We start from the raw sequence: 14,595 nt of genomic DNA, 5'->3' as shown, positions 1-14,595 counted from the left end.
CATCTAGGCATGAATGCAGCCCTAACCTTTCTTTCTGCAACCCTCCTTGCCCCAACAGCCCGCACAGAACAACTCCCTTCCCAAAATAAAAGCCGCTTACTGGGCACCTCCTCTGCTGTTTGTTCTTCCCCAAGCACCGTCCGCTGCGACTGGCTACCTTCCTCCTGGCTTGAGAACAGCTCCTGGCTGCATGTGTCTAGGGATGCCGGGCTGTCTTCTGGCTCTGGGCCCCCCTCCTCCTCAGCACCCTTGCTCCCACTTTCCTCCTCCTGCCTTGTTGCACTCTGGGCTGCTACAGCCTCTGAAGTGTCCATGGTGGTACTCGGAGTGGAGGTGGGGTCGCCCCCAAGTATCACGTCCAGCTCTTTGTAGAACCGGCAGGTTGTGGGGGCAGCATCAGAGCGGCGGTTTGCCTCCCATGCTTTGTGGTAGGCATTCCGCAGCTCCTTCACTTTAACCCTGCACTGCGTTCCGGTCATGGCCCCTTTCCATCATGTCCCTTGATAGCTGCCCGTAGGTATCGTAATTCCTACGGCTGGAGCGCAGCTGGGACTGGACAGCTTCCTCCCCACTGATGAGGTCCAGCACCTCGCCATTGCGCCATGCTGAGGATCACCAGGCGCGTGGAGGAATGGTCACCTGGAAAGATGCGCTGAGAGCACTCCACGCCCGGCTGAGCAAACAGGAAGGGGAATTTCAAAATTCCCAGAGAATTTAAAGGGCAGGTCTGACGGTTGGTCACTCGAGGGCAGGGCAGTAGAGTTCAAACTGATGACCAGAGTGGCTAGAACAGGCATTGTGGGACACTTCTGGAGGCCGATCAGAGCGCATTAACAGACCAGGGCATCCACACTGGCGCCGCGGTGCTCCAGCCAGGGCGCAGCAAGCGTTACTCCACTCACGGAGGTGGATTACCGGGGGTGCTCCAGCCGCGGAGTCCGGGCGCTCTACGTGTGGACACCTCAGGCGTTAGGGCGCCCGGGGCTGATTTAATGCGCTCCAACCTGCAGGTGTAGACAAGGCCTGAATTTGACCTGAATTCACAAATAGCTTCAGTTACACCAGAACTGCATTTTTAATTGAATAAACTATTGGTGAAAAAGTTCACCTACCTCTACAGCCATAAGCCTAGCTTCATTCCCCACCAGTGTCCCAGCTCAGCAGTCACTCAAGCCTTGCCCTGTGCAAGGAGAGCCTCAGCTAAACCAGGGCTGCTTTAATGGCTCCTAGATCACCCCTTCGGTCTTCACTTGGCAAGTGTGGCCAGGGCTCCTCTGCTTTCTGAGCTATCCCTGTCTATTGTGGTACAATACGTCATAAATTACAGCAGCCTGTGGACTGCTCTAGCTTGTGCCGGGTGAATTATTATGGTGCAGAATGACCCCAAGAGCAGGGGGTAGTGATATAAATGTGAAGTGGATTACATCTATCTTTGTTCTCCACTCAGCCACCCATCCCTCTGGCTGCACCAAGCACACCTCAGCCATGAGCAAGTTTCTAGTCATGTGTTTGGTAGCCCTAGAAATGTAATTATGCCATATGCAAAAAAAAAAGAAAAGACTTTCAACATTATAGAAATGGACAGTGTCAAGTTTGGAAGGCCCAACATTCGATTAACTACTTTTTTCCTTGGGGCCAAGATTTTCAGGAGTGGCTAGTAATTTGTGGTGCCTTGATTTGGGGGTGCCCACCTTGAAGTATCTTAGAAGGGTCTGATATTTTCCACCATTTTCTTAAAATCAGGCCCCTTTAAGGCATCTCAAGCAGGACAACCAAAACTGAAAGCACTGGTCACTTTTGAAAATGTCTCCGTCTATCTGTTCCCAGAGTCCAGCAAATTTTGTCAGTTTTAAAATACCACTAATGTTTCAATGCTTATTTCTGCAAAACAAAACTAGTCTAGCTAGGGAATTAATTTGACAATTTTATTAAAACCTCAGGTTTCCATTCTGTACAAAATTGAGATGCTTTCTTTAGAAAATGCGTATTACACTGCATTATGTCATAAGCATGGTTAAGTAGCTTTTTGAAAGCTATATACAGGATTAATAGCACATAACTGTATAAATGAAGATAGTCTTGATAGTCTCAGCAATATATACAAACTACCTTTACACACATAAAATATATATATTTACAGGTAATAAATAACATTTCAAGCTAAATCATGTGTCCACATGTATAGAAACCTTTCACCATTGAGCATTCAAGTACTGTAGGTGTTTTATTAGATCCTGTATTAAGAGTCCTCACCTGTCTTCTTTCCAAAGAGCTCATTTTTCAGGAAAATGCAAGTAAAAGCAAGGTCAACCGGAAACATGAATCACTTTGTTTTATCACTTTTAGAGGCCTTGAGTGACATGCTCCAATACCCAAGCAACACTCTCATCCTCTCTCAGCCATAATTCATTGGGTTAAGACATCAAATTTTTAGCACCTTTTGAGTTGTTGGCATTCCAACATATTGCACTGGGTTAGCTCTTTGTTCACCTGATCTGCTAATGGTATGTTGGTTGAAAAATAACATACAGACAGGCGTCGTTTTTTGTTTTGGATGACTTAGCATAAATGCCACCTTCACCATATGCTTTGTAATAAATGCAAGGATTACAAAAAACGGATATGTAATCATATTCTAGCTCGTATTTCCTCCCCAATTTTTGATTTATGGTTTAATAAAAGAAGGTTACTGAATTTTTCATGGCATTCGAATAAATATACATTATTTATTATAAAAAAAATCCCAACCCTTCAGTTTTACAGTACTTGTGTGTTTGTTTGTGGCACTTTTAATTCAAGTGATATCAGAGCATTGTGTTATGTGAACAATACACTCAGGCTCCTTGAATGGCCTAGATCCTGCACCTTACTGAAATTTGTGACATTTCAGACAATCTTGCAGCTCACAGCTTCTACCCCTATGTCATAGGCAAGAAATAAATAGAGAGTAGTCTTTGGAAACATATCAGCAAAGGGAAGGATGATCATGCAGCCTGTCCATTTTCATGTCTGGAAAATACAGGAGAACACAAGGCTAGCACAGCTGTGGCTCGAATGACTGAAACTCAAGTGTCAGAGCAGAATGGCCTGGTTTTCACCTCATTTTGCATTGGTGTCGTAAACAGGTGATGAAAATAAATTTCCTGCAGTTTCCAGTTTGTTGCTTCTTTCGAAGCCCCTAACTTAGAGCAATGTGAGAGTTTAGATGGCTTTATTTGAAAAAGATGTTACCCATTAATGTTAAAATATCATCATAGGACAATGAAAATGCTAGCATCTCCTATGACTGGAAATTTATTGCAGGATGAACTATTTAACAGAGTAGAGATTAACAGGTCACCCTAAGGATAAATCAGTACTCATAGCACTGGAGTTTACCTCACGTACAATGCATTATTATCCAGAATTTTCTCTTTCCATATTCATTCAGTTCTGGGCATCTTTTGAGTACCAGCCTTAGCAAGAGCAGGTGTATGCTTTCCCGAATGCTAAATATATATTTGAGCACCCTGAGCAAGGGCCAGCGAAGGGTCTTTAAACTCATTAATTAGCTGAATGGATGTTGCCCAACCACAAAAACAGACATCTGTCCAGTTTTAGAAAAATCTTTAAAAGTAACAAATCAAGTTTAAAAAGCCAAAATACAGGCCCAGAAATGAGACTTTTCAATAAATACTAAGAATTTGCTATACAGTACATTATATCAAGAAACCTTGTTACAAGGTGGTATTTTGAGGCAAAATAACTCTTAATTCTTCCCGGTAATCAAGATGTTACACTTTCTGTAGATGTATTTTAAACTACTTAGCTAATATGTTCTTTATAGTTAAGTAACCACTTTGTGTGTTCTGAGACTCCGTACAAAAGAGTCTACTAGAATAACTAGGAATAGCAGACTAAAAGGCCAGCAGTATTACAGCTGCTAAATATTTCAATACATTCAGTTCTCAACACCCAACATAATGGGGATTATTTTTCCATCCAAAGCAGAAATGTTTCATCCACTTCATTCTTCAGAAAATTCGAGAGCTGATCTTTCTTTAAGGTCTTGACTGGTCTCTAAAAGAGAAATAGGAGCAGTTTATAACCTACCTTAGCCTTATTTGTAGGATTTTTTCAAAGTCTAAACAATTGTTTTGTGTGACAATACGTTAGCTGCTCAACTCTTTGATGGTTGTTGGTCACTAATTATGACACACACCTGATTTTTAGAGGAGTGCTGAGCGCCAGCAGTTCGTATTGACTTCAATGGGACTTAGCCCTGGAGCGAGAGTCTAGTGCATCGTGATGGAGAACTGAGACCTGAATAGGCAGGTGCACCCATGAGACCTAAAAATAGCTACTGTATCAAACACTGCCCCACCACTGACAGCCTGAAACCTAGCTGTAAAGCCCAAACGAAGATGGACATGTTTTAAAAGAAACCACAAATAGTCCTGAAGACAAAAGTGTGCTTGTTTCCTGCTGAGTTAGAAGGCATCACCTTATACCCTACTTGGCCCCTCCTGTGCAAAGCGTGGATGTAAGCCTAGTAGGGCTTTACACCCCCTGTGTCTTCCCTTTGCATAGGGGTCTATGACTATACAGGATAGCACAGAACCAGGACCAAATATTCAGTCACTTAAGTTTTGATAACCTCGGCAAAGTTCAGATGCTTCCCCAAAGCTCATCTAGCACTGACCAGCGTTACCATGGAAGTCAATGTGGCAATCTCATGAGACTGTTTTCTCACAAGACTTTCGGCACTGCCTGGTTTCAGCCAATACTGAGAACATCCTTAAAGTAATGTTCTACATTCATTGATTTGTCTGTGTGGCATCATATGTTGCAGTAGAGCTCTTACCCTGTATCTGTGTTCTTGGGCTTATCAGCGCATTTCACAAATACCACAGCCTCCTTCCCTTTTTTGAGGTGAGAGATCCCATCGCGAGAGCAGAACACCATCCTGCAGATCAAACATAAGAGTTTTCACACAGCTGAGCAGGGACAACCATTTTAGCTCTTAAAATGCAACCAATGTCCAGAAACAATGTGCCTTTGTCAAGGATGGGATCATTTGTTTCTTAAATGCATGAGCAATCAGTTAAGGAATGGCTAGAGCTGGGAGAAATTTTTCAGCTGAAAATTTTTTCAGCAAAAAAAGTACGGTAGATTTGGCAACACAAACATTTCACCAATTTGTGCCAATTTTGCCAAGTTTTTAGTTTCAACCCTACTCTCCCCTTTATCCCCCCCCCCCCAAAAAAAAACCACTGAAAATTTATTTTGACACTTTCTTAACGAAATGTTTAAATTTTGGTTTGCAACGACTTTCCATTTCAAAATTTCCTTTAAATTTTACTTAATCCAAAAACATTTAAAAAAGTCTAAACAAACTATTTTACCAAGACAAAACATTTTTGTCCAAATTAAAAAACTTTAAAAATGCCAACAAACCAAAAAAATCTATTTACACGGTGCTAAAAATAACATTAAGATATCCTATTTGAAAAATAAAAACAATATTTGTTTTTAAACATTCCAGTAATGTCATTTGTAAAAATTCTGTACAATTTCAAACAGCACAGGCAGTTTCTAGTGAACTTAGGTACAATGAAACTTCATTGGTAAAAGATTTTAAAAAGACACTGACTTGTTTCAATGCATTGTTATGGACAAATGGCTACTCCACTTAGAGTGAAAACTGCATGCAGCCAAATTGTGTCATTTATTGGCCCAATTCTGCAAAGTGCTGAATGACTTCAACTCCTAAAGGGTCAGTGCAAGGTGCTGAGCAATCCGGCTCTTGGGACCTGATTCAGGAAAGCACTTCTATACATGCAGAAACAAATTTGGGAAAGGAGGTAAATTGGACTTTTTGCAGGCCCTCGTCATTAATCACAAAGGGTGAAATTCTGTGCAATGTTTTTAGATGGCTGTAAGAACCTCACTTCCCGTGCAAATTCTGGCCCAGGAGTTTACACGCATTAATATTCATGTGACTTTTGCTTTCTCTGAACATTCTTGGTTAAAAACCTTGTTCCCCTGAACCTTTGTGAATGAAGTATGTTGCCAATTTCACCCAAACCCAGCAGCTGCTTTTATTTGCCAAAGCTACTTGTTGATTATTTTTTCCATATTTCTCCAGCTCTCATTACTGTGTATTTTGAAAAACTTACTACTGTACAAAATTCAGAGCTGGATGTATTACACTACAAACAATTGGACACATTTAAGTCCCTTTTTCAGTTCAGATTTTCTGCCAACAGATTTCAAGCTTTATGAATATGGTCACTGTTCAAAATTTGGTTTATGTGAATGTATTTCTGCTTCGGAACTACTCATGAGTGCTGCTTTGGGTATGCGGTATTCATTCACAACAAAGTCACATGCTGTTGTTGCTGCCCTCCTGATTGAAGGATTCCCAAGCGAATAAAGCGTTTCCAAGATGGCCACACACACACACACACACACACACACTTCCTGTGGGACTACAAATGTGGAAGGGTGTTCAGGAGTCCCTCCCTTCTTTGTGATGAAAGTGTTATTTACACAAATGATCAGAAGGAGGCAGGTGAGATGGTCTGCAAATACCATCAAAGTCGCTGATTCAGCAAGGTTCTTAAGCACATGAATAGTTCCATTGAAGTCCACATGATTATTCATATCCTTAATGTTAGCCACATACTTAAGTGCATGGCTGAATGGTGCTGAGTGGAATTTATGGGACCAGAATAACTGAGATGCTCTAGCTGCTACAGTGATGTGAAACATCTGTAAACCTAACCTAACTAGCTGCTTGAGCCAGGTTGATGGCTCTTTGCATCATTAGAGCAGCACAAAAAACAACAACCAGCGTATACCTGTGAATCTGACCCCTGGCTTTTATTCAAACAAATGCTCCTAATCTCTTTCTACCCCCACCAGGTATCTTGAGAGTCCTGACACACTGACAATTAAATCCAATATTCAATTTTTACTGTAATTACTTTTTCTGAGTTTCTCCTGCCTTCACTCTGACCCTCTGGATGTCAAAAGCGTAGGCGGTCCACCAGTCTGACCAACTGAAAATGGATTCCTTCTCCCACTGCAATGTCAGCATGAGGAGGTCTCCAATACTGACCTCGGTGTAAACCAGGAAGGAGTAGGTCTTGTTTGTGGAAATTTCAGGTCTGTGGAAAAAAATAAGTTACAATCTGTGATTAGGCCTTTGTGTATTTTCAGAGATGGACAAGTGTGCGCTGTCGCACTTTGGGCCTGATCCAATGTGCTCTGTAGTCAATGGGCATCTTTCCACTGACTTCAGCTCAGGCCCTTACAACCCACCCTAGCTCCCATCTCTGAGTCAATCTGTTGCTGGTCAGCTCCTACGCACCCCCATCTGTGCGGCTTGTGGCAGACCCATGTTGGACAACAAAACTGTGTTAAGTTACATGTAAGTCTTTGCCTTTAACTCAGTGGGAACATGACATTAAGGCTCTACAGTGGGGGTGGGGGGGAAGAGCACCACTCTTGCGTAACAGCAAATCCAAGCTAGTGTAGTGTAAGCAGAACTCTCCATTGCTTTCAACTGGGAGCTCTGCTTGAAGACTGATGACACAATAAGGTCTTGAATTTCTTTGGCTTGGAGAATTTTTGATTATGACGAGCCACAAGCCTGACTTGACGTTTCTTTTTCAAATCTCTGATCAAAGTGGCCCTTATGGAGACTATATGCTAAGCCTTAGTACTGCACTGCTGACAGCTGCTATCTGAGCCAGATTTGAACCACAAGAGCTCAAAGCATAAGTCTCTACTGCTTGTGCTAGAGAGCCAGGTTCTTTAGTTGGGGCTGCAATAGAGTCATACCCTCTGTGGTTCAGGTCTAGCAGGAGACAGCCTGAGCAGTGGGTTGTATTTGTGCTTGTCTGGATTTCCGTTGATACTCACAGTATCAAAGCAATGTTCTTGCTCTCATCGGCAGTGCCATACAAAGAGACCAGGAACGGCTGATTTGTCTTGGTCACATTCTCCTTTCCAAAAAAATGGACCTTGACCTGGTAATGAAAGACTGGGTGGAGGAAGGAACAAAAAAGGAAAATTCATCATTAAAAACAGCCTGCAGAGAGAGAGAGACTAGCAAACCTGACAACTTGGCCAAACCCTGGTGTGGATCTGCTACCCTTGCTCAAGCTGACTAGCCCTTTGTTATGTGAGTAGTTCCACAGACATCAAGAGGACTTTCTTGTGTTAAGGATTACTTAACAGGAGCACGGATGGCAGAATCAACTACTTCAGGGTTATTTACTGCTTGGCATTGGAATGGCTATATAAACTGTTTGCTGGGGCTTCAGTACTGGCTTGGTGTCGTTTCACAGGGAAGGTTCATGTGTCTCAGTGCTGGGGCTAACCCTGCACACCCAGACTCAAAGGAGTAGTTCTTTCTCATGCAAAAAGTCCCTATGAAGTTTGTTGTAACTGGTTCAGCGAATCACCACTACACTGTAAACACCCACAAATTCCAGTCCGGCCACTGTTCCAACACTGGCAGCACCAGAGAAACTCGGAGGTACCGCTTGTCCTTGGTTTACTTCTGGAGTAGTGCAGCTTCTTGCTGCTCCTTACTCAGTGCTTGTAGCACAGCCATACTTGGGTCCTTCCTATATTACTGTCAATGCTACAAGGCTGACCTAGTTAGTTCCCCCCGTAGCTGAAAGCTTTCCGATTCTTTCCAGCAATTTCCATTTTAGACCAGCCACTGTGGCAATCAGAAAAAAAAAAGTGTAGGTCTTGCAGTGGCAGGTTTTGGCACAGGCATTACTGTATAGCGTTTGAGTTTGATGCCTGCACATCTCAGAATAAGTCACTCACCACGCTTTGGTTTGCTTTTAGTTTTTCCAGCAACAGTAAGAATTGGTTTGGAAAAGAAAGCGATGGAAAAATTCAGAGAGTCAGACTGTTCCAAGCAGAGTTACTGACTACACTGGACAAGACAGGTCCTTTTCCCTTTGGATCCCTTAACATTGTGTTACATTAACTTCCCCACCCTCTTCTCCTTAAGGGAAAAACTCTAAGATCTTCAATAGCTCAGTGTATCCGGATGTCAGTTTGCAAAGAAGCAAGATCATCATTCTCCTCCCACACAACGCAGCGTGAACAAAAATCACTTTTCCCACAATGAAACGGCTGCCACCTACCTTTATAGGGCATCTGAGAGCGAGTCTTCAAATACATTTTGCTGTTTCTCTTGGCTCTCACTTTGCTGACCGTATAGCCCAGATTGTTGCAGCGGTTCTTCCTGCAGCTCAGACACAGACCCTTCTCAAAGGTCTCCTTTGTGTTGCAGCGGTACGCCAGGCTTGGCTTGTCTTCGTACAAGAGGGAGTCGATGAAGAGGTGGATTGAACGTTCGTGAGAGCACTTCACCAGTTGATCCACATCTTTGAAGGAAGAGAATCAGGTTACCCGGTCAGAGTTATCAGTGAGAAAACAATCTATTTGAGATGAGGGCCTTATGGAGGGGATCGTCACAAGTGCCTGTGGAGCACCAGTCCCATTGACTTGCAATACGATTTAGGCTCCTAAGTAGCGAAGGGTCCATCTAGGCTGGAGCTGGAAGAGCAATTAGCAGCTCGGGTAGATGTAGCATGCTAGCTTTGATTAAGCTTGCTCAATAAAAAGAGCAGCATAGCGGCAGCGGGACAGGTGGCGGGACAGACGAGTCCCATCCAGGACCCTAGGTACTTACTTGGGCCAGCTAGACCATCCCAGCGCCCACACAGACATGGCTACACGGCTATTTTTAGCATGCTAGCTCAATCAACGCTGGCATATGTATGTCTACCCGAGCTGGAACTCACACTTCCAGCTGCAGTGTAGCCCGGCCCTTAGGTGCTGTTGAAAATTCCTCCCACCCTAAGATCACTTGGACAAGTGTTAGCCTTCTCTTTCCAAACTAGCCTTACCTGCAAGGCCTTTTTCTGCAATCAGACGCAGCGCTTCACCTAGATTACAGCCTGGCTGAAAGCCCCCTCCATTTGGGTAGATGTCAATATGCCCAACGGGCTTCTGTATCCCAATGCTGCGATCCGGAGACCCCCTGGTGTAGGTGTGTAGGACATCAACAAAATCAGCATCATCCGGGGAGAGGCGCGTGGTTGCTTCAGCATATTCAAAGTTAGGTCCAGCTGGATCTAAACCTTCATGGGAGTAAAAAAATCCAAACCAATGGATGAAATTGATGTAATCTGTGTTACAGTCCCCAAGTTTGGGGAGCCTTAGTTTAAAAGTTGTTTTGTTTGCATTGTCAGCTCCTTAAATACATTAATGAAAGCACACATTCATGTATGCTAAAGTATTAAATACAGACATTAAAGCTTCATTATTATTATTACACAGAATATGGTGTATATAAAAGATGCGTAAAGAAATAAGGCAGTTTAACTCTTACAGGTTTGCAGTATTTATGGCTAGTGAAAAAAAAAGACTTTTCTCAAAATGTTTTCTCATTTTTTTCCACATTTTGAAAAATTGAAGTTTTAAAAATTCAAAATATCAAAAAAATTGAAATATTTCAACCAGCTCACTTGCTGGTACGAAAACAGGTGTGTATGGGGGGGAGGGGACGAATAATGAAAAAAAATCATTGTCAGTGTTCCTGATTTTTAAAGAAATTTTAAAATTGCATCAATTTCAAAGGTCAAAAAAGTGACCTGCTCGAACAGTAAATAAAAGCCTCAATTGTGACACTTACACAAACAACATACATCCACTTCCCTTACTGTGCAAATTCCTATAACATAATAGCAAACGTGTCTAAAACAGATGGTTAACCTTGCTAGGACAGTTCTAAGTTTAACTCAGGGGACCTGGGACTGAACACCTGGGTTAGCTTCACCTCGGTGTGAGCATCAACACTGCAATTCCCTACCCAAGTTACTGTGTCCTCACCGGTATAGTGCTGCATTCACCTGGGGTGGGGGCACTAGGGGTTCTGGGGGCATATCCCATGATCCTTTGTGTTGTAGTGAATTGAGCTGCTCTACAATTCTCTCCTAGTGACTTGTGAGACGTATGTTCTGTCTTTCTAGGCATAAGTGGGGGAGGAGAGGAATGGAATTGTGGGAAGGCACTGGAGGACTATCAGCACTCGAGTGAGTTAGCCTGTGTCCTCACTGCAAAGTGGACGGGTTACCAACCCAAGTCAAAGCAGCACTTGTGATCTAGCCAATAGCCCCATCAGGGCCAACCAACCTGGGTTTAAAGCAACACAAAACTCTGTGGGTGGACAGGAAGGAGGTTAGAGGCAATATCAGAGTAACAGCTCTGCAGTGAAGACAGACCCACAGACAAACTGGGGGTTTTCCTGGCTGTATAGGTCAAAGTACCGTGCCTAGCACAGTGGGGCTCAGGCCTGTAAGGCCTATCATCACACAATCAATAATCACATATTGGAGCATGAGCTTTCATGGGTATTCGTCCAAAGAAGTGGGTATTCACCCACAAAAGCTCATGCTCCAATACGTCTGTTAGTCTATAAGGTGCCACAGGACTCTTTGCTGCTTTTACAGATCCAGACTAACACGGCTACCCCTTTGATACTTGACAGACAAACAAGTTTGTTTACTTTTGCAGGAGATAATGCTGCCTGCTTCTTGTTTACAGTGTCACCTGAAAGTGAGAACAGGTGTTCTCATGGCACTGTGGTAGCCGGCGTCGCAAAATATTTACGTGCCAGATGACCTAAAGAGTCATATGTCACTTCATGCTTCAACCACCATTCCAGGGGACATGCCTCCATGCTGATGACAGATTCTGCTTGATAACAATCCCAAGCAGTGCAGATTGACGCATGTTCATTTTCATTATCTGAGTCAGACGCTACCAACAGAAGGTTGATTTTCTTTTTTGGTGGTTTGGGTTCTGTAGCTATCTTTAGAAATCTCACATTGGTACCTTCTTTGCATTTTGTCAAATCTGCAGTGAAAGTGTTCTTAAAATGAACGTGTGCTGGTCATCATCTGAGCCTGCTATAACATGAAATATATAACAGAATGTGAGTCAAACAGAGCAGGAGACTTACAATTCTTCCACGAGGAGTTCAGTCACAAATTTAATTAACAAATTATTTTTTAACGAGTGTCATCAGCATGGAAGCATGTCCTCTGGAATGGTGGCCAAAGGATAAAGGGGCATATGAATGTTTACCATATCTGGCACCTAAATACCTTGCAACACCGGCTACAAAAGTGCCATGAAAATGCCTGTTCTCACTTTCTGATGACATTGTAAATAAGAAGAGGGCAGTATTATCTCCTGTAAATGTAAACAAACTTGTTTGTCTGAGCAATTGGCTGAACAAGAAGTAGGACTGAGTGGACTTGTAGGCTTTGAAGTTTTACATTGTTATGTTTTTGAGTGCAGTTATGTAACAAAAAAAAATCTACATTTGTAAATTGCACTTTCACGACAAAGAGATTGCACTACAGTACTTATATGAGGTGAATTGAAAAATACTATTTCTTTTGTTTTTTACAGTGCAAATATTTGTAATCAAAAATAATATACACTCATTTCATTTTCAACACAGAATACAATACATATGAAAATGTAGAAAAACATCCAAAATATTTAATAAATTTCAATTGGTAGTCTATTGTTTAATAGTGCGATTAATCACGATTAATTTTTTTGAGGTAATCGCATGAGTTAACTGTGATCAATCAACAGCCCTAGCTAAAAGCAAACCAAATTTCAAGAAGAAGGTAATATTCAAGCCAGGGGAGAAACAGGGTCCCCCATTCTCTCTTTGTGAGCGCACAAACCGATAAACAGCAGGGTTTTTCTTACCAGTGATCCTGTTAATCTTCTTTTTGGTCAGACTTCCAGCAATCCCAGCAGCATGGGCACCAAGACTATAGCCCAGCAAATGGAGGTTGTCGAGTGGGTAATTGAATTGTTCCTATGGAAGATTTAAAAAAAAAAAAAAAGTTTAAATTCCAAGGGTGCAAAACCAAAACAATTAAGACAGAAAAAGTATCTGAAAAATTGCAATTTACTGTAAACCTACTCAGTCCCTGACTGAAGACAATATGGTTTGATGTTTATTTCAGTGGGGACAGGATTAGGTGCCATGTAAAAGATTAAGGGCAGATTTGGGGGGCTAGACAAGATGACCCTTGTGGTCCCTCCTAACCCTGTGGTTCTATAGTTCAAAGGCACAAAGGGCAGATAGACTCCCACTGAAAGCCATTGGGAGTTGGGCAGTTCACTCCCATTTGTGCTTTTGAAAATCTTCTCCTAAAGAAAATTAATGTCAAGCAAGGCTGACCACATATATGCTGCTCTCATCACTGCCCAGCTCAGAGAGGGGTGAGCTGTGCACATATCCCATAACTGATTTTCATACGAATCACAGCACTACCCTGCTACCATAGCAGCATTGTTCCCTATGCTATATTTTCTGGTGCTTTGTCCAGTCTAGTTTAACCTCTCCCAGGTGAGGGGTTTCCACTTGGCACTTGGGAGGCTATTCCACAGTTTAAGAGATTTCACCACTAAGAAATGTCTCCTGCTATTTATCCTAGATCTTCCTTTTCTTAGCCTTGTCCCCTAGTAGCACCCTACAATAAACCCCCCCCTTCTTCTGCCATTCCGATATTGGTAGACTATTGTTATAATACAAGAACAATGGATTGCCGAGTCTAAAGATCTGAATGGGTTTAAAAAAGGTGTAGGGGGGATTTTCAAAAGCACTCGGCATTGGCCACGACATCAATGGGAGGAGAGCAGGCCAGCTTTTGAGCACTGAGTGCTTCTGAAACCCCTCCCCCAAGGAGTGGAATTAGCCTACGGGGTGGCGGGGTTCTGAACCTGACCTGCTAACTCGTGTGAAGACTCCGAACTGCCTTTTTACTAGGATTTTATCTTGTGTTAGTGAACGTGATTTAAGAACACCCCTTTTCCCCAGTGAAGCCATGGCCTTAGACATTTAGATAGATAATGAGAACGACCAAAGTTGCAAAGAGGATTAAGACATTTTATGTATATAAACACTTATGCTTCAGGACATAAGCTCATCACTGACAGATGGGATTTAGGAAGAGATTTTCCTAAAGGCATGTTATTTCTTAATTATCCAACTATGGGGTTTCTTGCAATTTCTCCCAAGACATGTGGTATTGGCCTCCATCAAACAAGATGCTGGGCCGTAGCTCAGTATTGCTCAGGGAATCAATATGCCCCATTCAGAGCCGTCCCTTGGGTAGAGCAAATCGGGGCGGCTGCCCTGGGCTTTGGCAGGCCCCGCGCTTCGATAAAAATCAGGACTGTCCCGATATCTAGCCCTTTGTCCCGCATTCCGACCAATGTACGATCGGTCCCGATATTTGTCCTGATATTCAGGCGAGGAAGCGGGCGGCGAGGGGAGGCGGGAGGGCAAGCGGGATGAGGAGGCGAACAGGGAGGCGAGCAGGGGGGGGGGGGGGGGGGAGGCGGGCAGACGGCGAGGAAGAGAGTGGCAGACGGTGGGGGCGTGCCAGACGGACGCTGAGGAGACTAGTGGGGAGGCTGACTTGTCCCGGGCCCCGCACCCCCCCCGCGGGACAGCATTCTCCTTCTTGCCCCAGTCGCAGTTTG

General features: G+C 43.3%; 1 protein-coding gene across 1 annotated transcript; it reads right to left on the bottom strand.

Annotated features, from left to right (window-relative positions):
- Nucleotides 1-1,928: 1,928 nt before the first annotated feature.
- Nucleotides 1,929-12,919, bottom strand: LOC112102309 (lipoprotein lipase; the record flags this gene model as incomplete). Its single annotated transcript, XM_026663324.1, has 7 exons — nt 1,929-4,059; nt 4,844-4,945; nt 6,969-7,151; nt 7,909-8,029; nt 9,156-9,398; nt 9,924-10,157; nt 12,808-12,919. Coding segments are annotated over 7 exons (1,014 nt in total), but the record flags the coding sequence as incomplete, so codon positions are not given.
- Nucleotides 12,920-14,595: the final 1,676 nt, after the last annotated feature.

This window comes from Terrapene carolina, unplaced genomic scaffold (assembly GCF_002925995.2).
Source record: "Terrapene carolina triunguis isolate 2854851 unplaced genomic scaffold, T_m_triunguis-2.0 Scaffold33356, whole genome shotgun sequence".
Lineage (NCBI taxonomy): Eukaryota > Metazoa > Chordata > Testudines > Emydidae > Terrapene > Terrapene triunguis.
Note: the sequence above shows the minus strand (reverse complement) of the source record. Positions and strands in the feature narration are given on the sequence as shown.